At 56.5% G+C, this 20,870-nt stretch overlaps 1 protein-coding gene across 4 annotated transcripts; it reads right to left on the bottom strand.

Moving 5' to 3' along the window:
- Positions 1-174: 174 nt before the first annotated feature.
- ZNF335 (zinc finger protein 335) lies at positions 175-19,025 on the bottom strand. 4 transcript variants are annotated; one of them, XM_053199881.1, is made up of 28 exons: positions 18,756-19,025; positions 17,828-18,078; positions 16,293-16,533; positions 15,376-15,453; positions 14,827-15,126; positions 14,585-14,731; positions 13,583-13,729; positions 12,031-12,283; positions 11,769-11,946; positions 10,712-10,824; positions 9,862-9,880; positions 9,616-9,732; positions 9,456-9,532; positions 9,217-9,377; positions 8,268-8,500; positions 7,260-7,353; positions 7,044-7,138; positions 4,242-4,501; positions 3,295-3,406; positions 2,821-3,195; positions 1,879-2,021; positions 1,645-1,799; positions 1,451-1,554; positions 1,276-1,353; positions 993-1,076; positions 845-910; positions 680-761; positions 175-593 (listed from the first exon to the last, which is right to left on the bottom strand). In XM_053199881.1, exons 2-28 carry the CDS (start codon positions 18,026-18,028, stop codon positions 466-468), a joined length of 4,041 nt encoding a protein of 1,346 aa, XP_053055856.1. In that variant the 5' UTR covers positions 18,029-18,078; positions 18,756-19,025; the 3' UTR covers positions 175-465. The 4 variants fall into 4 exon arrangements, with proteins under 4 accessions (XP_053055856.1, XP_053055858.1, XP_026926028.1 ...); XM_053199883.1 differs by having other exon boundaries at positions 14,585-14,725; XM_027070227.2 differs by having other exon boundaries at positions 14,585-14,728; positions 18,756-19,024.
- Positions 19,026-20,870: the final 1,845 nt, after the last annotated feature.

Genomic DNA, 20,870 nt, shown 5'->3' with positions numbered 1-20,870 from the left:
TCAGCCATCTGTCCCAGTATCAGGCCTCTGCCCCAAGGGCCTGCCCTGCTGTCGGGCCACTGCACTTTGAGAGGCCGGGCAGGCCGCACTGTGGGGCTTGGCAGCTCCTGGGAGCTGTGACAGGCTCTTCCTCTGTTTCCCAAGTCCTTGCGGACAAAGTAAGATGGTCAGGACTGGACTCTGGTCCCTTTATTGAGACTGAGGGGCCAGTGGGTCCATCCAAACAAAAATAAATTTTTCTCCCCAAAGCCTGCCTGCAGGCTAGGGCACCCAGCATGTCCTGGCTGGGGCCCATGGCTGTCCCCTAAAGCCAGCAGCACAGGTCTGGCTCTCTTAGAGTGACAGGATGCTGGCTGCCCAGTGTCTGGAGACCCTAGGTGGAACAGGGAGGTGAGTCCCACTGGGTCCCCCCACCCCTAATATGGCTGGCCCCAATATCCACGGTCTGCGTTGGGCCCTTGGGGCTCAGTCATCGGTCAGGGTGATGACGTCGTACTCGATGCCCTGGTGCTGCAGCTGTTGGATGTGTTCAGGCACTGCCTCTTCGGTGCCAAACAGGCCCTGGGCTTGGGCCATGGCAGCATCGGCCACCGCTGCCAGGGGAGGGGAAAGGACGGTGAGCCTGAGGCCCCAGAAGCTGGGCCTGGGTCCCCATGGTTTTCAGGGTCCCACCCCATACCTGTGACTGCTGAGTGTGCTGCCGCCTCCAGTTGGGCCTGTGTGACAAGCTGCTGGCCTGGGGACACGGGCACATACTGGATCTAGAGGGGAGAAGCCAGTGAGATGTGGCCTTGGAGGAGTACTGCCTGTGCCCCAACTCCGCACGATTCCCCAAAGGTCCTACCTGGGACTCCTGGAGGAACGGGGCCCCCTGTTCATACTGGATGTGTGTGATCTGGCCTTCCTGTACCTGGAGAGAGGAAGCCGATCTGGTGATTGAGGAGGCTGTCCACCCCTCCCCTCTTTCCCATCCCTGCCCAGGCCTGGCCCACCTGGATGTGATGGCCCTCTGGAACCACGACATATTCCTGGGGGAGCAGGTGCTGGACTCCGTCCTGGGAGATGATGTATTGTACCTGGAGAAGGGTAGAGAAGAGGCAGGCGCTGGGGGCCCTGCTGAACCAGGAAGATCGAGCAGGGGGCCAGGGTCACCCACCATCAACGATGGCAGCCGCACAGACCCTGAGAGGAGTGGTTGGGGAAGTACTGGTCCTCCCCAGAGTGGAGTCTGGGGGAGGGGCAAGGGCGGGCTCTCCTGGCTGAGCAGGTGCTCACCTGGTTGTCAGAGGTAACCAGATGCTGTACTGTCTGGCCATCAGCTGTGGTGATCTCTTGGATATAGGTGGCTTCTTCCTGCCAGGACAAAGTCCGCTCTAGCCTCAGCTCTGTGACTTGCCAGCCCCCACCCCAGCCTGTGACTTGCCAGCAGGGCCCCAACCCAGGCTCTCACCTGATTGGTCACTGTCTGCTCTTGGGCGACAATGATGTGTTCCTGGCCCAGTGCCTGCTGTAGCCGCTCTGGCCCCAGGACCCCATGACCGGACTGGAGTGCAGCTGGGCAGAGAAGAGAGGGTGCTCACACAGCGGATCCAGGGAAACCGGAGGTGCCCCAGCACCCACCCTGGTCTCCCAGGGGTGGCTCACTGTGCAGCGTGGCCAGCGTGTCATCATCACTGTTCAGGATGATGGTCTGGGTGGGGGTCCGGCCTGGGGTCCGGGCAGTAGGTGTCCCCGCCTTTCTCCCATCAGGACTGTGCAGCCGCTGGATATGGAACTTGAGATGCCCATTCCGGTTGAAACTGTGGGGGAGGGAAGAAGGCTCAGGGCAGTCCCGTCACACGTGCCCAGCAGCCCCTACCCACCTGTCCCCAGCCTCACCGCTGCCCGCAGAGATGGCACGCAAAAGGCTTCTCGTTGGTGTGGGTCAGCATGTGTCGCCGCAGGTCCTTCTTGTTCTTGGAGGCAAAGCTGCACTGGCTGCACTGGTGGGGCCGCAGGCTCGAGTGCTGCGCCATGTGGGCCTGGAGCAGGAGCAGAGTCAGGGGCACTGGCCAGGTGAGGACAAGCAGCCTCCCACTGAGACAACTGTTGGGGAGTCTGTCCTCAGATGGAAGAACTGGGTGACAAGTACAAACCAGACCAAGACCTGGTGCTGCTGTGTGCCAAGAGAGGGCAAAGTCACAGGCCCCGCCATTAGGTCACTTAGGAAGTCCTGTCCCTGCTTCGATTCAGGTTACTGCCATGTCACATAAGGTACAGGTTCAGATGAAGGAACCCCTCCCTGGAGGTCTCCTCCAGCCCTGATGTTCTAGGGTTCTAGGCCCTGCTCCCCTCACTGAGCTGCTGTGAGGATCTGGTGCATGGTGGCAGTGAAAACTGGTGGTCCTCAAAAGGGACCCCCGCCTTCTACCCAGAACTACTCCCTCCTCGCCTTCTCCATGTTGTCTCCACCACCTTCCTCGTACCGTGTGCGTTCCCTATTCTAGATGCCTTGTGTTTCCCTAAATGTGCCTGGTGCTGCCGTGCCTGTGCCTTTGCCCCTACGGGCCCAGCCTGGTTGTTGCCAGCACCCCGAGTCCACACGACCTGTTCCCGGTTTGTCTCTGCTCCGCCATATGCATTCTGTTCACACTGGGGACACCGTGGGGCATTAGTCACACCATCTGGTTTGCTTCCCCACCAGACAGAGCTCCCTCAATGCTGAGGCCTCACAGAGTCCTCTCCGACCCCAGAGAGGGACAGCGGGCCTGGCTTGCGGTGTTCAGTTAAAGTCTGTTACACAAACAAGTGGCCAAATGAGCACCAGGGGGCAGCACCTACCCGGACCTCGGGCCACTGGCGGGCACTGAAGGGGCAGTCGGGGCACTTGAAGGCACTAGGCCCGGCGTGGGCTCGTTTGTGACTCTCCATCTCTGCTCGGCCAGGGAAGGCTTCAGCACAGATCTTGCAGGAAAACTTCTTTGATGATGCCGTGCCTGCAGGTGGCGGCGAGGGGGGTACTACCAGGCCCGGGGCTTTGCTGGCTGTAGGAGGTGGGGAGGCAGAGCCCTGGGGGTCTCCCACCCGGTGGGTCCTGGCTGGAGATGGGGGCTCAGGGCCATCTCTGGGCAGCCCCCCACACTGCAGCAGCGGCCACTTGGCTCCAGGGGCCAGCGAATCCGGACTCGGGAAGGAGATGGAACCATCCGCAGTCAGCTGTAGACAGATGGGGGAGCGTGATGGACTGGGGAGGATTGGGGTGGGGGGGGGGGACTGATGGGGAGTGGGGGCGGGGTCAGCCACCCCAAGCCTCACCTCAATGTGGTGCAGCTGCGTCCCATCGGCTGCCATGATATAGTGGGTGCCAGCTTCTTTCAGGGTGTCGCTCACGACCACGGCCTGGGCTGCCTCCCCTGGGGGCTCCTCGCTGTGGGCACCGAGGGGGGGGGGAGGAGTGAGGTGGGGTTCTAGGAGGGGATGGAAGGCCACAGGAGTCCTCTTCCCCGAGAAAGTCATCAACTGAGGGATGATGGCGGTGAGGCAGCGAAGCCCAGCGCTCCAGCCCGGGTCTGGCCGAGTGCGGCAGCGGGCGGGCCAGCGCGGGAGGCAAGCAGGGGCCGAGAGTGGAGGGCAGATGTGGAGACTGGGCTGCCTGCCGCCAGCCCAGGGGTCCTGCTTTCCACCCCAGCCACACACTGTGGTACTTTGGTGCTTGGATTAAGGGCTTTCTTAGGCTGCCCAGGAGTGCAGCGAGCATACAGTCTTTCTGCCCTGAACTTGCTGGGTGTGGAGGACACAGGGCAGCTGTCAGGCCTCCAATGCCGGCAAGGAGCCTGAGCTGGCTCTGGAGGTCAGAACTGGAATCACCCAGGTGTGTTCAGGGATCACCCAGAACAAAGAGCACATGGTTTTGAAACCCAAAGTTCGACTCCTCACTACATATCTGACCTTAGGTAAGTTATTCAATGTCCCTGGCCTACTTCCTCACCTGTGAGATGAGGGACACCTGGATCTCACGAGAATGGTTTTGGTGAGTGCACCAAATGTCTAGGTGTTTAGGTCTAGTGCCTGGAACATCTAAGAGACCAAGAAATAGTAGCTTCCAACCTCCTAATAAGAGAGACTCCGATGGCTAATCACATGGTATGTATTAGGATTTTTGCCTCCTGCCAACTAAGCTCGAGCAGGCAGAGCCCTTCTCTGGCACCTCCCAGCATACCTTATAAATGGCTGCAGGGGGTCTTGCGGGCAGCAGGTCTCACCTGTAAGGTGTGCCAGGAGCCGATGTCCCCTCCTCCATAGGGGGTGCTGTGATGACACTGTAGCCAGTCCCACCAAATGGACCGGGTGCCAGGGTGATCTGGGGCAGGTCGGGGGCACCCAGCTGACTCTCCGCTGCCAGGCTGCTCCCCGGCTCTGCCACGTGGAGGGTGACCACTTGGGGAGAGGCACCTGCCGGGGAAGGCTGCTCGCCAGGGGAGGCTAACTCTGCTTCCACGTCCTCCGACTTCACCACGGCCACCTGTGAGGGAACCGGAGGGTGTTACAAGCAGGTACAGAGGCTGGCACGCAGGGCCTCACAGCTCACCCACACTGGCCAGGGCCCGTGCCACCACCACTCATTTGTACAACCCCCACTGTGTGATCTAAAACACACCCTGGCTCTCCCAGCCCTGCCTGGCACCTGCAAAGAAACAAGACCCGGGGAGAGCAACCCTGCCCTCCCTGGGTGTCGGGCAACATCTGGAGACATTCTTTGGTGGTCACAATCGGAAGAGGGGTGGTCCTGGCACCTAGGAGTTATCTGCAGGGATGCAGCTGACAACCCCACAACGCACAGGATAGCCCCCACAACGAAGAACTATCTGGCACAAAAGGCCAAGATTGAGAAACCCTGGTAAAGGGACAGCTAGCAAACCATTTAAGAAGAAAAAAGCTTGACCTCACATCTTGCTCCAGAGCCTGCTTCAAATAGATTAAAGACCGAAATGTAATAAAACTCTAAGTATACGAAAAGAAAATGTGGATGGATATTTTATGACCTGGGGTGGGAAGATTTTTCTATAATCATGACAAAAAGGTGCTAAAGCCTACAGCAAAACAAACCATAAACTGCAATTAGAAAATGAAGAAATGGGGGGAGGGGGTATTTAACAATAAATACGAGAAAAGGGGAGTCTCCCTCATCTGCAAAGAGCTCCTGCAAAGTGACGCTAAAAACACCAACAACAGAAAAACAGATACAGGACACAAGTCAGAAAATAAAATGGTCTACGAACATAGTTCAAACTCATTTACGGTTATAAAATTATATATAAAAAAAACCAAAACCATGAATCATACTTCTGCCATGCGGAAGACATTTCTAAAGCTCGGGATATCCAAGTGTTGGCAAGGGTGGAAGGGAGCGCAATTCTAGAGGTGGTCACATAAACTGTCTTTTTACGAGGCTTCACACCTTCAGACCCACCAATTCTACTTCTAGGAGGCTTTTTTTACAACTAAAGAATGTTTTAGGACCACCTGAAATGTGCACTAAAGCACTGCCCTGATTGACAAAAAGCTGGAAACCCAAGCAATACAGGACCGAACGCGCTCACAGCATCTCTACGGTGTAGTGGCCTGGGGATGTGAAATGGGAACAGTAACAGAGAGGACTCTGCGTGCCGGCCAGGCCACGCCTCACACACTCCAGAGCAAGCAGAAGTGGAGGTGTTGATGAGCATGAATTGTGTGATCCCATCTTTTTTAGAAACAATGTCTCCATGTTAGCGTGTACATGGTCAAAACTGGAGAAATGCCTATTTGCCGCTGGCGGCGGTGGGGCGGGGGGGGGGCGGGGGAGGGTTGTTAAGGACTTTCACTTTCTGTATAGAACATTTCCTAATGGTCATTTTGGTTTAACATATGTTTTTGTAATCAGATTAAAAAAAAAAAAAAAAACTGGCATGAGAACAACAGACAGCAATAAAACAGAACTTGTATAGAAATGGGCTCCTATAAATATGGGAATCTAGAACGTGATAAAGCAGACATTTCCAACCACAGGGGAAGATTTGATATACTACACTGTACAACTTTTGGGAAAAAAAAAATAAAGCGAGTCCCCTACCTTTCTGTATACACCAAAAATAAATTCCAGGTGGAGTAAAGATTTTAAGTGTAAAAAAGTGAAACCCTAAGCAGAAAGAAACCTTAAGAAGAATATACAAATGTTTATATAATCTTGGGGTGATTACAGGCCTTTCTAGGGATGATATCAAAGGCAAAAACCATGAAAGACCGATTTAACTAACTAAAAACGTAGAACTTCCAAACACCCCCAAAGGTATAATGAAACCCTACGGAGGTCCCCAGGCCCAACACCAGGCTCCCCCCTCCACAGAGTTCTGTCTGCCCTCCAGCCCCTGGACGCACATCATTGCTCCCAGTTCCTGGAATTTATCATCTCAACACACATTCTACATCTTTTCGAGAGGCTGGGAGACCGATAACAAACCTCTCCCTACCTTAGAGGAGTGTGGGGTGTGCAGTGCGGGCAGGGCGGGGGTAGTGGAAGGGTGACCCCAGGCGGCCAGAAGGCGGCAGAAGTGAAGATGATGAGCTGGGGGCAGGGGGTCTGCTGGGCATGAGGTTCAGGGCTAAGACAGGCTAGAGGGGAGGGAGCCTTGGGAGCCTCCGGGCCGCGGGAGGGGGTGTCACGGAACGAGGGTGCTAGGCTGGATGAGAAGCTGGCCGGGACCTGCAGTACAGGGCGGCCGCAGAGCTAGGAGACCTGAACCAGCAGGACCCCAGAAGCCATGAGAGCAGCGCTTACCGCTCAGCCTGGCAGAGGCCGCTGGTGACTGGAGCTGAGCGGAAGCCCCTCTGACCTCCCTGGCACAGTGGGTCCCCCTCCTCTGTTTGCCCACAGGGTTTCAGTGGACTGTCTCCCGGTTAACTGGGCACGCCCCGAGGGCAGGGCATGTCTGCCTCACCACCCTCCTCCCCTCCCAGTGTCCAGTGCACAGCGGGGACCTAAGGTGGAGGCACGGGGGAGGCGGTGGCGGCCCCGGGCAGCTCACCTGCAGGGCTGTGCCCCCCAGCTCCCGCTGAGCACTCATGTTCAGCAGCAGATCCAAGGCTGTCTGCGTGGCCATTGCCGTTGACTCCTCAGCTCCTGGGTCGGGTGAGACCTGAGTCTTAGGATGGGCCGGGGCCCCCTCTCTCCCTCCTCCAGCCCCAGCACGTGCCCCGCCCCTGCCCCGCTCCCCAGGCTCCCCCGCTCCCCCAGGGCTCACCTTGCTGGTAGATGATGGTGGCGCCACCAAGGGTGTCGGAACAGAGCAGTGGGGGGGTCTCAGGTGCCTGGAAAGGTGCTGCCTCTGGGGGAACCTGCGGGGTGGGGATGTGGCCAAACCTGAGAGGGGGCAGCTCAGATTCGAGCACTGGTTACCAAGCACCTCCTGTGTGTCAGGCACTTCACATCTGCCAGCTTGTCTCACCTTCACACAACTACAATGCCAGGTATTTATCAGCTTGGTGCCACAGATGAACTGACCGAGGCTCAGAGAAATGAAGCGATTGCTTAAGATCCCACAGCGAGTAAGTAGCAGAACTGGGGTCTGAACACAAGACTGACACTAGAGGCTGTGTTCTACCAGCACATCGCAGTGGTCCATCTTCTGGGGCACAAAAAGAGTAGGTGGTATACTCAGCTATGAGACTATACTTCTCGGCCTGCCTTGCAGCTAGGTAAAGTGTGGCCTTGTGGCTAAGCAGGAGCTTCCGGTTAAGTTCACGAGGAAGACAGATGGGAGAGATGGCAGGCTTCCTTTCTGCCCTTCTCCCATCCCTTCCTCCTGCTTCTTGCCTGGGATGTGGCTAGAAGGCTGGAGCTCCTGCAGCTATACTGGACCATGAGGCAACCACAAAGATGAAAGTCGTATGCCTAGGATGGCTGGGAAAAAATATTGAGAGAACTTGGTCCCTGATGACTGACCACAGAGCTGCCAAACTAGCTCTAAACTGCTAACCTTTGGACTTCTTTTATGCAAGAGAAAAATGAACTATTGCCACAATTAAACTCATATTTCCACGCTCTATTACTAGCACTGGAAAGTCACGCCCACTCTGAGCTTAGGGCTGACATGTGTGTGACCCCATCTGCTCAACTGGAGAAGCTGGGGCCATTTTGTTGCCTCAGTGTGTAAATGAGGATGCCAGGGACTGGAGGGGTGACAGGACACGGTCATCCTGGCCCATGCTCCCCAGCCCCTTCTGTCTGCTGCCTTCTTGGCGGAGCTTACCTCAGGAGGCCCTGGGGAGCTGGCGGGTGGCCCGGGGGCCGCGCTGTGCTGCTGCTTCAGCTCCTCAATCTGCTGCAGAGAGAAGAAGGGGCGACGGCGGGAAGGGGGCTCCTCAGGGTGGCGCCGCCCCCACTCCTCGAAGCTGCTTGCGTGCCGACACCGTACATGCAGGCGGAGGTTCTTCTTGTGCCGGGTGCTGAAATGGCAGTACTCACAGGCGAAGGGCTTGGCCCCTGCAGGCACACGGGAAGGGACGCTTAGGCTTCCCCACCCTCTCCGGGAAGCCTTCCGTGGTCCCAAGGACCCCTCTGAGGGATTCACTCCTGGGGCTTCGCTCCCAACACATGCCGCTGTCCGATCTGGTGGGCCAGGACAGAGAGGAACCAGGCCCACCTCCGGCACTCCCAGCCTTCCCAGGAGCGTCTTATTTTCATGTCAGGTGGCCACACACTTCTCTTACGAACCATCCCTCCCGGGCAGACAGGGATCTGGCCCACTACGGTGTCTCATCTCTAGTGTGCCCATCAGAGGGCTGCGCGCCGAGGAGGAGAAAGAACCAACTGTTCTGTCCACGTTCTGCAGGCCGAGCATGTGACGCTGCTTCTCCTACTTCACGTGTGAGACTGGGGCCTCCAGAAACACTTCTTCCCCAGCACCCAGCGCCCAGTACAGACAGGGCTCCAGACACAAACAGAACGGGCACTTTGGCAACCACCACATGGTAGGTGCTCGGACTCCCTCTCATAGCAAGTTAGCCCTTGGCCACACAGAGAAGAGCTGGCTTAGCCCAGGAGAGCGGGTGACACCCCAGAGGGGATGTCCTGATACCTGAGAAGCCCGGCTGGCTGTGGAGGGGGAGGAAGAGGACAGAGCAGAGCCTGCCGCCTAGGGGCATGGCAAGTGGAGGGTTCACCAACTTGCCCTCAGGCCAGGGTGGGGCTGGCCTGACCTGTGTGCTTGACAGCCACATGGGAGAGCAGGAAGTCCTCTCGGAAGGTGCGGTAGGGGCAAAAGCTGCATTTGAATGGCTTGTCGCTGACGTGGGACAGCTGGTGGTTCAGCAGTGCCTTCTTGTCCTCACAAACAAATTCACAGAACTCGCACTTGAACCTGGAGGTGGTTGGAGGAAAGCTCAGTGGTGGGGTCGGGTGGGGTGCTCCAGCCCCAGGGGCCTCCTTAGGGATATACCTGCGGTTGGCGACAGCCTGGATATGTGTGAGCAGGTGCATCTTAAAGGTGTAGCGCTTCTTAAAGGACTTTCCACACTGTGAGGGGTAGGGTGAGTTAGAGATGGGAGATTGCCTAGGGAGACCCTGAGTCCCTGCCCCCAGCCCTTGGCCCCACCCACCTTGTCACACATGTGGGGCTTCTCAGTGCTGTGTGTCTTCATGTGCTGTGTGAGTCTCTTCTGCATGGGGTACACACGGCCACACACAGGGCACGGGAAGGAGCTCAGCTTCGGAGTCTGGGAAGGGACAAGACAGGACCAGATGAAGAGAGAAGGGGAGGAGAGAGGGGGAGACCTCACCTCCTGCCCCCACCTGATAAGCAGCCCTCAAGCAGGCTCCCTTCCCGGGCCAGGCCCCAGACTCACCGGATCTGGCCTCTTCTTCCTGAGGGAGAAAGGCATAGGGGTTAGACCACTGCTTCCCCAACCCCACCACAAACTCTCTCACATTGACCGGACCATCTCAGCCCCGAGTGTCCCTTCTGCCCAGCCAAGCCCTTCTCTCAGAATAGGGCTTCCCCAAGTGGAGTTTGCTAGGAAATGCTAAGAGGCACGCTGTAAACAAATTCTAGAATGGTGCCTTCTTCCTGTCACAAAATACACGTGCATTTTAAAGGCCCCGAGAAGTCCTGTAGAAAAGAGCTGGCGAAGCACGTGTTCAACCTGGTGTCCCTAATCTTACTTCCGCTCTCCCCTTTTCTTAAGAAAACCCATTAGCATCATGGAGAACAGCCTTTCCCACAAGCACAATTTGAAAGTCACTTTTCTCCTGAAATCCTGTATCCGACCTCTGCTCACGTACCATCCTAACCAGAGTGAACTCCTTCCCAAAGCTGTAGATCTAACGACAACGTAGTGAGCAATCACAGGGCCCCTAAGGATTTTCCTCCACCCATCTGTCCCATGTCTGCTCTGTCAGTGCTGAGAGTCGGGAGTCTGCAAGATCTTTAGATCATTTACTGAGCTCCTTTTAATCCCCTCAACAATGACTATCCCCATCTTACAAAGCTCATAGCAGGGAAGAGACGGAACAAGAACCCTTCAGGCCCTGCTACTGGCTCTGAGCCACATGAGCTGGGATGAACGGCCTTATCTTTCGCAGGTCTGTGACGTGCTGTGAATAGTGTGGCCCAGAGCAGGTGCTCAGTAAAGGGGGAATGTGGTCACGCCGGGCCTCTGCTTCCTGCCCTGGCCCACCCCACCCACGCACACTGACCGGTCTCGGCTGTGCACGGCTGCGTGCCGGGCTACGTCCTTCCGGTAGACGCTGGCATAGCTGCATTCGCCACACTTGTAGGGCTTACTGCCCACATGATTGAACATGTGCTCCTAGGACAGAGGCAAGAGGGCAGTGGGCTGGGGCTGGCCTCCCCCTCCCCCCCAACCTGTGCCCACAGCCTCAGAGCTGCTCCCAGAACGAGTGCAGGAAGGGCCGGAGCCTGTGAGGGCTGGGGACTCTCCCCAACACGGGCACCTACCCTACTTGGCACCAGGCCCTGTGCCAGCTCACCATCTGACAGAGGCAGAAACTGAGGCTCACAGGGAAGGGACGTGCTGGGGTCCCACAGTGACCCTGTGAACAGTGGAGCTTGGAGCCAAACCCAAGCGGCACGGCCCCAGCGTACTCTGGCACAACCCAGCCCCGGTAGGGCTCCAGAGAACAACTTCCAGGTCACGGGGCCCTGTCTGGGGAGGAACTACCGCGTGCAGAAAGCACGGGGGCTTTGACCAGCTGTGCTTCAGGTGGCCCCCACTCCCCACAGCGGCCAATTCTCTGCCTCACTTTGGCCAAGCCACGGTTTCCTGGGTCACTAAAATGGCACTATTGATACCTACAGTCTCTCCAGGCTGCGCAAGCCTGGAACCCGAGCGTGCCTGCCTGCCAGGCCCAGGTACTGGATAAAAACGGCTCAGCGTCACAGCAAGCCCACTGGTGCTTTTGGGTAAATGATAAAAAAAAGAGCCCCTTTCTGGAGACACCTTACGGCCACCTACCGGAAAACTTTCTAACACACAGAATTAGGGAGAGCCCGTTTCCCTGCCATTTGCCAGTGCGTGTGGTGAACAGCCCCCCGGAAGATGCGACGCCACTATGCCGCGTGCAGTCTGCGGAAGTGCCCGCGGCTCCCCCCCCAGCTCCTTCAGCACGGCAGCGGCCCAGGCACGTGCCCTGCGAAGGGGCAGAAGGTGCCAGCGAACGACCCGTCAACTCCACTCCCTCCTGGCACCCTCACGTTGGTCCCGTGCCGCGCCTGCCCTTCCCCGCCGCGCACCTTGAGCGAGGACCAGCGCCGGGAGCGATAGCTGCACTGCAGGCACTTGAAGAGCTGGGGGTCCCCGGCCTCATGGGAGTTGACGTGGAAGCGCAGGTCCTCATGGGACAGGAAGCGGGAGCCGCAGATGCGGCACAGGAAGGGCCTCAGGAGCGGTTTGGGTGACTTGTAATAATACCTGCCAGGAGGGTGTTGGGAAGAGGTGTGGCTGGGCCGGGGCCGCCGGGCTGTCTCCCCCTACCCTCATCTCTGCTCCACATACTTGCGGTATTTCTTGCCGAGGAAGCGCCTGGAGGGTCGGCCCCGGCGGCGGGGTGGGGCATCGGGCTCATCCTGGCAAGAGGGGGCTGCGTTCTCTGCATCCGACTGGCTCACGCCAGGTTCCACGGGGCCCCTATCGGCCTTGCCCAGGGCCACCAGGCATCCCGGGCCGGAGGAGCTGGGTGCCTCGGGGTCCTGAGGCTCTGGTGGGCTCTGTCCGCTCTGGGAACTCACTAGAGGCTCTCCTTCCACACCTGTCGTGCACACGGTGGCAAATCAGCCACGGACGCACCAGGACAGACGTGGACAGGTGTGCCAGAGGCCAGCCAAAATACTTCCTTCAACCACTGTCACAGACCACTGATGGGCACGTCAGGCCGTGGGACAGACGCAGGCCCCTCCTGCAACTGACATGCTGCTAGATGGCACAACTTAAACAGGACGGTCTGCGGCAGCAGCAAGAGAGCTGGCGACCTCCCCGTCAAGAGACCCGCATGCCAGCTCAGCTCTGACACCAGACTTCGGTGCCTCCTCGCGCCTCTCTGAGTCTCATTTTCCCATCTGTCAGATGGAGACGATAAGTGCTGCTCTAGTGACCTCATGGGAACATTCTAGAGTCTGGGAACGACAGCAGTACTTTAACATTGGCTTTCTTTAGGGAGGCCGGGTGGCTGGAGGGCAGATGGGAGGAAGAGAGAAGACAGAGCATCACTGTACGCACTCCTAACCTTTTGAAGTCTGAACAGTCTGAATGTGCTACCTATTCAAAAACATCCATTGTATTCCAATGCAATGTTTTAAAAATTAAAAGTGACATAGACAATGCTGGCAACATCCTGCTTCTTGATTGGGATGCTCAGCTACACAGGCGCATTCATCTTGTGAAAATTCCCTAAGCCTTGCACTTAGGATGTGTGTGCCTTCCCATACAGACCTTAATAAAACGCTATTCTTAAAAAAGACACTGAAAATGTGTAACAATCTCCCCTATACAGCACATACAAAAACAGTTATCATGTGTTTTTGTGTGTGTGTGTATGTTTACCCCTTAAAGCGATCCCGAAAAGCCAGATGCTATCACCTCCATTCCTAACAAGGGAACAGGGGATTCGAGAGGCACAATAACACACTCTGAGTCACACAGCCAGTAGGTGGTGGAGCCATTCATGGCCATGATCGTGCTTTCTAGTCCCCAGCCTGTAATGCTCCAAGCCAGTGTTTCTTGGACACAGTTTCAGCCCTCAGACTTGTTCTCATTTCAGTAATCACACTTATAACTTATCTTCTTAGTTCAAGTATAAAGACTTAAACTTCTCCCGCGCTCCAACGTCTTACCACCGAGAGGCCCTGTCACAAAGCTGATATATTGCTTATCGGGGTTTCTCAAGCTTGGTCTCGGAGGGCCGTCCCTTTATGAGGCAGCCTTCAGGTCACCCTGACTTGATATGTGCTGCCCTGAGTGGCACCCTCAGTTCCCAGGGCTCCACAGAAGCAAGCAGGGAAGGAGGCCATCCCTCAGCCCCCCACACGGCCCCAACGTGACCAACTCTCACCATCTGAGAGGTCTGCGGTCTCCAGGCGAGGCAGCTTCCGAGGCCGGCCAGGTCTCCTTCGGGGTCTTGGGGTACTGGGAGTAGGGCGCTGGGGCCGTAGCTGCCGGCCCCGGGGCTCATCCTCGGCCGGATTGTAGTCACTGTCCTCTGTGGGGGCCGCAAGCAAAGGTGGGCATCAGTGCCGGACCCGCCCTTTCAGCCCTAATCCCTGGCCCAACTTCCCTAGGAAGAGGCCCACTTCCCATCCCTGCCTACTCCTCTTTCAAGCCTATCAACCAGTGATGCCTCCCTCCAAAAAGCCCTCCTGGCCTCCCACTAGCTGACTATGAGTGCCTCTCTCCAAGCCCCTTTCTCTGCACCTTTCCTGACTCCTACCGCCAACTCAGGCAGCGCTCCACTATGAAAATTAGAAAAAGGTGCCCGTTTCTTAAAACACTTCATAGCCATTGTTAGAAGATAATTGAAATAAACAATGAAGTCTACAAAGTGTGACGACTATGCTATCCAGTGCAGGAGCCACTGGCCATATGCAATGACCAAGAACTTGTGCCTTGTCTACACTAACACATATTTTTTTTTTTTTCAGTAACAGATAATTAAGTGTAAAATACACACTGGCTTTCAGAAGACTAGTATAAAAACGCAAAGTAAAACAACCCACTGATAATTCTGATAAAGCTTAATTTTATCTTTTTGTTTACCTTTTTAAAACATAGCTACAAAGCTATGTAAGAAGTTCACATGCAGCTTATTCTATTTCTGTTGAACAAATGTGAACGTGGCCCTCTTAAAGGTGGTGCTCTTTTTCAGTGTGCAGTCTCCACAACCGCACACAGAGGTCCTGACCCCAGAGCCCCAACTCCTCTGTTTTATACCGGAGGCACACATGTGTACCAATTCCTCTTTCCCAGCCCTCCATGTGGGCCAGAGGGAATTCGGTATTTGTAGATGGGGATGGGGATGGGGATGGGGATGGCACTCCTGGGAGCTAAGGTGGCCTACCCTCTAGGTCGTCAATGGCACCAGCGTCGACAATGTCATCATCATCTTCCTCCTCTGGCCCCTCTTCGTCTGGGGTCTTGGCAGAGGTACCCCACTTCCTTACCAGACGCCCCTTCTTACCGGCTGCGGTTGCTGCTGCTGCTGCTGTGAAGAGAAGAGAAGCTTGCCACGTCTGGCTGGCGGCACCCCCCACCCCCCCGCCACCCGCATAGCCCCAGCCAGGCAGGCCGCCGTCAACGCACCTGGTCGGAAGTGCCGCTCCCGCATGTGGCGAAGCAGCGTGGCCTTGGTGCTGCTCCGGTACTGGCACATCTTGCACTTGAACTGCTGTACCACCACCACTTCCATCATGGCCTCCAGGCTCTGCAGGTCTGGCTCCTCGGTACCAGAGCTTGGGGGCGGCTGTGCTGGGGAGCTGGGCCTCCCCCGTGCCTCCTCGGGGGGCTCTAGGCATGTGGACGTGGGGCCGTCAGCCAGGGCCTCGATGGCTGCCAGGCTGTGGGCCAAGGTGGAACTGGACATCGGCGAAGCCATGGGGGCACCTGTGGGTGGGTGAGGGAGTCGGAGGGCAGGGGGGTGGAGGGGAAGGTTGGCCATGAGCAACAGCTGTCCCTCCCAGGCAGGCCCAGGGATCCTAGAACCCAACCCCCCACCAGAGTGGCAGTGGGGAAACTAGGGCCCAGAGCAGAGGACGACCTGCTAGGATCACACGGTGAGTTTGTGGCGGAGCCTCCCTCTCCAACTCCCTCGCCCCCTGCAGGGCGCCCTGGGTCTGCTGCCTGGGGTCTCACCATCGTCCGGGCCCTGCAGGATCAGGTACCGGGCAGTCTCGGTTCCGCCATCCTCAGCACTGGTTACGGTGATGCAGCCTGGGCAGAGATGGGGGGAGGGGATTCCCAGCTGACAATGACAACTGTCACCGCCCATATTCATTCTGGCTCACCCATGCAACTATGAACCAGCTGCATTGCCCCCCTGAGCCTCATCTGTGCCCTGCCCCTGTCCACGCCCCCACCCAGAACAGGACTGTTGGGAGGTCTAGTGTGCATGACACGCTGGCCCAGGAGCTGGCCTACGGTCACACAGATGCCATGGCTACCCCAGCTGCCCCACCTCTGACCACTAAACCTGGAGAGTCTCCCTTCCTGTCTCCAAACCTCTCCAAGGTCAAGGCCTAGCCCCTGCACCACTTTATCAGGGTTGGCTTTCCACACCACCCCAGGACCATCTGAAGACTGTGGCCTTTACACCATTAACAACAGAAGGTACGGTGTGGTCAATCACGAGTACAGAATCTGGAGTCAGACCGTCTGAGCCCATGGCCCAACACCTGCTGGTTGCAGTGGGTCCTCTGTACCTCAAAACTCTCATCTCGACTGTGAGGATGATAATAGCATCCAGCTTTTTGGGGGTCACTGGGAGGATTAATGAGCTACCATATGTAAAGTGCTTGGAACGAACTCCAGTACAAATTAGGTATTATTATTTCTATATTTATTGAGTGTTTATCACATGCCCATGCCAGGCACTACACTGAACTGTCTTATTAAATCCTCACCTCACTTACCACTACGAGACAGAGGCTACCATTCCCCCATCATACGCTTAGAGTGGCAGGGTTATGTGTCCAAGTTTGCATGGTTGGTTCTGCTGGACCCCACAGGAAGACCCCTGTGGGTCAGCTCTTACTGCCCTCTGCCTGACTCACTTGGGATTAGGTCTGGCCCGATGGTGGACTCGATGATCTTGTCAATGGCTGAGCCCAGGTCCGAGGAAGAAGCCGTGCAGTCGGACACCAGCATGTTGGCGTCTGGGAGAGCGCTGGAGTGCACCAGTGCTGGGGGGCCGCCTGTCACTCCCTCCACTGGCCCACGGGACACAGAAGAGGAATCAGGGAGGTAGCCATGGGGCAGGGGGTCTGTGCTGGAGCTGCTCTCAGATACTTCCTCCTGGGTGATTGGAAACAGGGGATTTTAGGAGCCACGGATGGAGCAGGGCCAGTTGCCACCCACTAGATAGAGCTCCTTGGCCACGGTGAGTAGAGGCATCCACGCTGTCAGCCCCACAAAGGACCAGCAGAAGCCCTCCAGTCACAGAGCCACACAAGAACAAATCTCAGGGTCCCTGGCTCTGGTCAGGTAAGAGGCCCCATAATCCCCACACCCACACAACAACCAGGCAGAGCTATTTTCACTGGGCCTTTGAATTAGCTATTTCCTCTGTCTGAAATGCTTCCCAGCGTTGCACCATGGCTAATTCCTGCCCAGCCTTCTCACCACCATTTACTTGGTACCTCTTCTAGGAAGTTAACCCTGACCCCCAAGGCCAGAGTAGGACCCCTCTGTCCTCAGTGCCGCAGTTGTCTGTGTCCCCTCCGTTATGGTTCACTCTAGAGTAATATGTTCTAGGTCAGACGGTACTTTCCATTAAGGCCGGGCTCACATCTGTCTTGTGTCCTGCTGTATCCCCCGGGTCCAGCACAAGCTGGGCACACGGTAGGCCCATCTCTGCTGAATTAATGAAATCCTGGACCCCAAAATGGGGTCCATCATCGTGCAGCTCCACAATGTGATGTCCTGGAAATCATTATCTTGCAGATAATAACAATGGTAATGGCTAATATTTACTGAGTGCTTACTATGTGCTGAGCACTGTTTCTATTGCTCTGTATATGCTAATTCATTTAATCCTCACAAAAGCCCTATTGAGGCATATGTATTTATCATTCCCACTCTACAGATGAGAAAACTGAGAGCTAGAAGTGGGGTAGCATGTCCAAGATCACAAAGCCAGGAATGGCAGAGCCAGAAGGAGACAGTTTTACAAAGCATTTCCAAGAGTATTCTCTATGAGGCAGGCATTCCTGCTCCATTTTACAGACAGAAGAATGAGGCTCAAAGAGGTCTCCCAGTGAATCGGAGGTAGAGGTAAGACTTGAACCAGGACACCTGCATCTCAAAGAAGGAAGAGAGTGGAATGGGTAAGGCCACTGCTTAGATTTGAACCTTGGCTCTGTCGGCTTGCTCTCTGGGCCCTGTAAGATGTGGAAAAGAGTGATATGCCTTACAAGGTATGAGGCTTAAATGAGAAAATCCATGTTAGGGGCTTGGCATGGTGCCTGACACACAGTAAACCAAAACCAAATATTAGTTACAAGCCAGCCTTTCTGACTGCTGCCCTTGGCTGCTAGGCATGCTGCCTGCGGTCCCTGCCTCCACCCACGCCGGCCAGCACGGTCCATACCAGAGAGCTGCTGCCGCGGTCGGAGCTCTGCCCCACGCCAGAGTCGTCGGCCTCAGTCGGCCCCGGGGCGGCCGCGGCGTCGCTGCTGTCGGCCGACACGGCTTCAGACGTGCCCACGCCCAAGCCGCTCTCAGAGGGCTCCTCGGGCCGGCCAGGCCCAGGGGCCGCGTCGCTACTGCTCTCCACTTCGTTCTCCTCCATCGGCTCGGGGGGCCGCCTGACAGGGACTCGCAGGGTCTGGATCCTTCACTCTGCCAGAAGAGGTGACCCGGGCTGGAACAGGTGGGCCTCCTTCCCGGCCCCGGCAACCACGGCCCACCCAGCTGCACCCGTGTGCCCATTTCGCAGGTGCAATGACGGAGTCCCCGACGGGGAGGGGCTTTCTCGTGTACAGAGACAGGAGCTTTGGGAAAACCGGACCGAGAAGCCTGGCCTCCCAGTCTAGAGCCTTTCCCCAGCCCCAGGAGGATGGTCAGTGGCCGGTAATCTTGACCCTCCTCGTCTCCCCTCCATGATTCCTGCAGCGTGGTTCGCTCTAAGAGCCCTGTCCGGGCTCAGTGGTTCAGCCCTTCGGCCCCCCGAGTCCCCCCGGGTGCAGGGTCGGTGGTACAGCCCGCAGGCCCCCTGGGTCAGTGGCTCGCTCCCCCCCTCCCCTGGTTCCCATGCGGAGGGGGCTGACAGCGACGGTCCCGGGGCCTGGCGACTCGGGGCTGTCCCCGGCGCTGCCTGCGCTCCAGGCCCGACGCCATCTTGTGGCGGCGCCGGGTTTCCGCTCAGGCAAGTGCGAGAGCGACTAAAGGGCCTGGGACCCCGGGGCCCTGTTCGGACAGCCCCGCCGGCCCGGGAGCTCGCCGCCGGCTATCCCCGTATTCTGGCCCCACTTCGCGGCAGGGTGCAGTGGGGCGACCTGACTCTACCAGACGCTCACCTGACGCTTTCGTAGCCGTGCTTCTTTCCGACTCCGGCATCGACGAGGTCGCCATCCTCTTTCCCCCGCTGCGGAGGGACCCATCGGCCCACCGTAGGCCGGAACTACTTCCTACGCCGACCCAGAGAAAGACAGCTTTCCGGTGTGTCGGAAGGTCGCCCTGAGGCCTCAGAACCATAGTCCAGTCCGGAGAGAGTCTAGGATTTTATATGTCGCCAAGTATGGGTGACGGAGTCCGCTATGGGCTGGGGACTACTTTCTCGCTTGGCGGAGGGTTACATTGGGAGTGGTTATGAGACGTCATTGCTGGGTCCCTTCCCTGGGCCGCAGGGTTGGGCGCGGCGAAGGCTGCCCCACGTCTGGGGGCGTGGCTTTCAGTGACCTGGCCACGCCCCTCCCGGAACCAATCCTGAGAGTGTGGGCCACCGGGAGGTTTTAACTTGGCGGGAGAGGAGTAGACATCATTAGTCATTTCGCCTGGCTCGTGACCGATGACTTAACGCTCTTATCGAGCCTAATCGAATCCTTCCCGATTAGGTTTGATATGTCCTGGGAGGAGGGGAGCATATAATCATTGTCCAGATGGGGAAACTGTACGGGTCGGGAGATTGTAAGTGGCTGGTCCAAAATCACAACAAGGCACTCGGGAGGCAAGCCCGGATGGCTGCATGCGGGAAAATGGAGGGAATCAAAGCGCGGCCCTTAGTGAACTTTGTTTACGTATTTGTTGCATTAATAGAGATGGAGGTCGAGACCTCCTCCACAACCCTCGTCTGCTCAGTGTAGACCTGTGTAGGTGTATTTAAAGGTCTACAGCCCTTCAGGTAGGCCCCTTTCTCCTGATACTGCAAATGCCACCTTTGGCCCTACTTTTTGTTTAAGCCGGGTGCTCTCCTTTGTCCCTAATTCTGCGTTGCGCTACTTTCCTCAATTGAAAAACACAAATGGGGTGGGAGAGGAAGAATCTCAAAAAACTCCTATTAAAAAAAAAAAAAAAAAAAACTTTAAAAGGGCAAAGGTGCTTTGAGTTGTTAAAATCTGTGTGTACTTGAGTATGAGGGGGTTTCCCTGGTCCTTTACTAGGAGCAGGCTTTGTGAGGGGTAATAAAGCATGAGGCCTCTGGATGGCCTAGGTCCCCTCGTCACCTCCTACCTCCCATCCAGCAGGATCAGGCCCCCAGAGCAGCCCCGGAAAGCTGGGCCGACATGGATGATGACAGGTTGGTTCTGCACTCCCTGAGCAGGTTTCCCATGAGGACCTGATTTCTCAGCTCTGTAGAGCCACCCCCAACCCCCACCACTTGCCACTAGGGTATATCCTGCCTCTGACAAGTCACCTCTGCCAAGGATGTTGGGGGTACTCAGGACTAGTCCCACAGCACCATTCCATCCCCAGCCCAACTAAGGCTCAACCCTAACCTTGGTCTTTGGCACCAAATCACAAGATTGCAGAATGTCATGATGTAAATAAAAGGCAACAACCTCATCATGGAACAGAACTGAGGAGCCCAAGGCCCAAGACAGAAAGCTCACGGCCCAAGGTCACGTTGGAAACAGCATGTCAGAGTCCTTCCATTACAAAAAGAAGCAAGCCAACCCTGGTTTTCCGACTGCCAACCCACGGTTCTTCCTACCAAAACATGCAGTTTGTAGTTGTGGCCTTAGCCCCGATGGGATTTCTTAGAAGCAGCGAAGTGGGTCTGGGTCAGAAGGACAGAGCACACCATTGAGAGAAGTGCTAAGAGGAACCAAGAGGGAAAGAGGAGGGAAACACTTTGAATGAGTACCTACCATGTGCCAGGCTGCACATGCACTTTGCTGCATCATGGAGCCTTAAGGAAGCAGGGGTCGTTCTCATCTTACATTGTAGAGAAGAGGAAGCTGAGGTTCAGGGAAGGGTGGTGATTTGTCCAAAGTCACACCACCAGGAGGGTGGGATGTAGATGCAGGTCTATCTGATTTCAAAGCCCCAAGCACTTGAGGTGCCAAGTGCTGTATGCTTAGTAATCGCAACACTTAAAATACTCTGTTGCCAGTCACTGTTCTAAGCACTTTACCTGCATTAATTTATTTAATCCTCACAACCACCCTGTGAGGTAGTTGCCATCATTGTCT

Source organism: Acinonyx jubatus, chromosome A3, assembly GCF_027475565.1.
Source record: "Acinonyx jubatus isolate Ajub_Pintada_27869175 chromosome A3, VMU_Ajub_asm_v1.0, whole genome shotgun sequence".
Taxonomy (NCBI): domain Eukaryota; kingdom Metazoa; phylum Chordata; class Mammalia; order Carnivora; family Felidae; genus Acinonyx; species Acinonyx jubatus.
This window is presented reverse-complemented; position numbering and strand designations above follow the sequence as displayed.

Bases quoted from the DNA above. Each gene is read 5' to 3' on its own strand.
- ZNF335 (XM_053199881.1), bottom strand. From the start codon at position 18,028: ATGGAGGAGAACGAAGTGGAGAGCAGTAGCGACGCGGCCCCTGGGCCT. The intron at 15,127-15,375 runs GTGAGACCCCAG...ACCCACCCACAG, and splicing joins CCTGCAGGGCCCGGACGATG to GTGCCCCCATGGCTTCGCCG. The intron at 12,284-13,582 runs GTGAGAGTTGGT...TGTGCACGACAG, and splicing joins GACCGCAGACCTCTCAGATG to GTGTGGAAGGAGAGCCTCTA.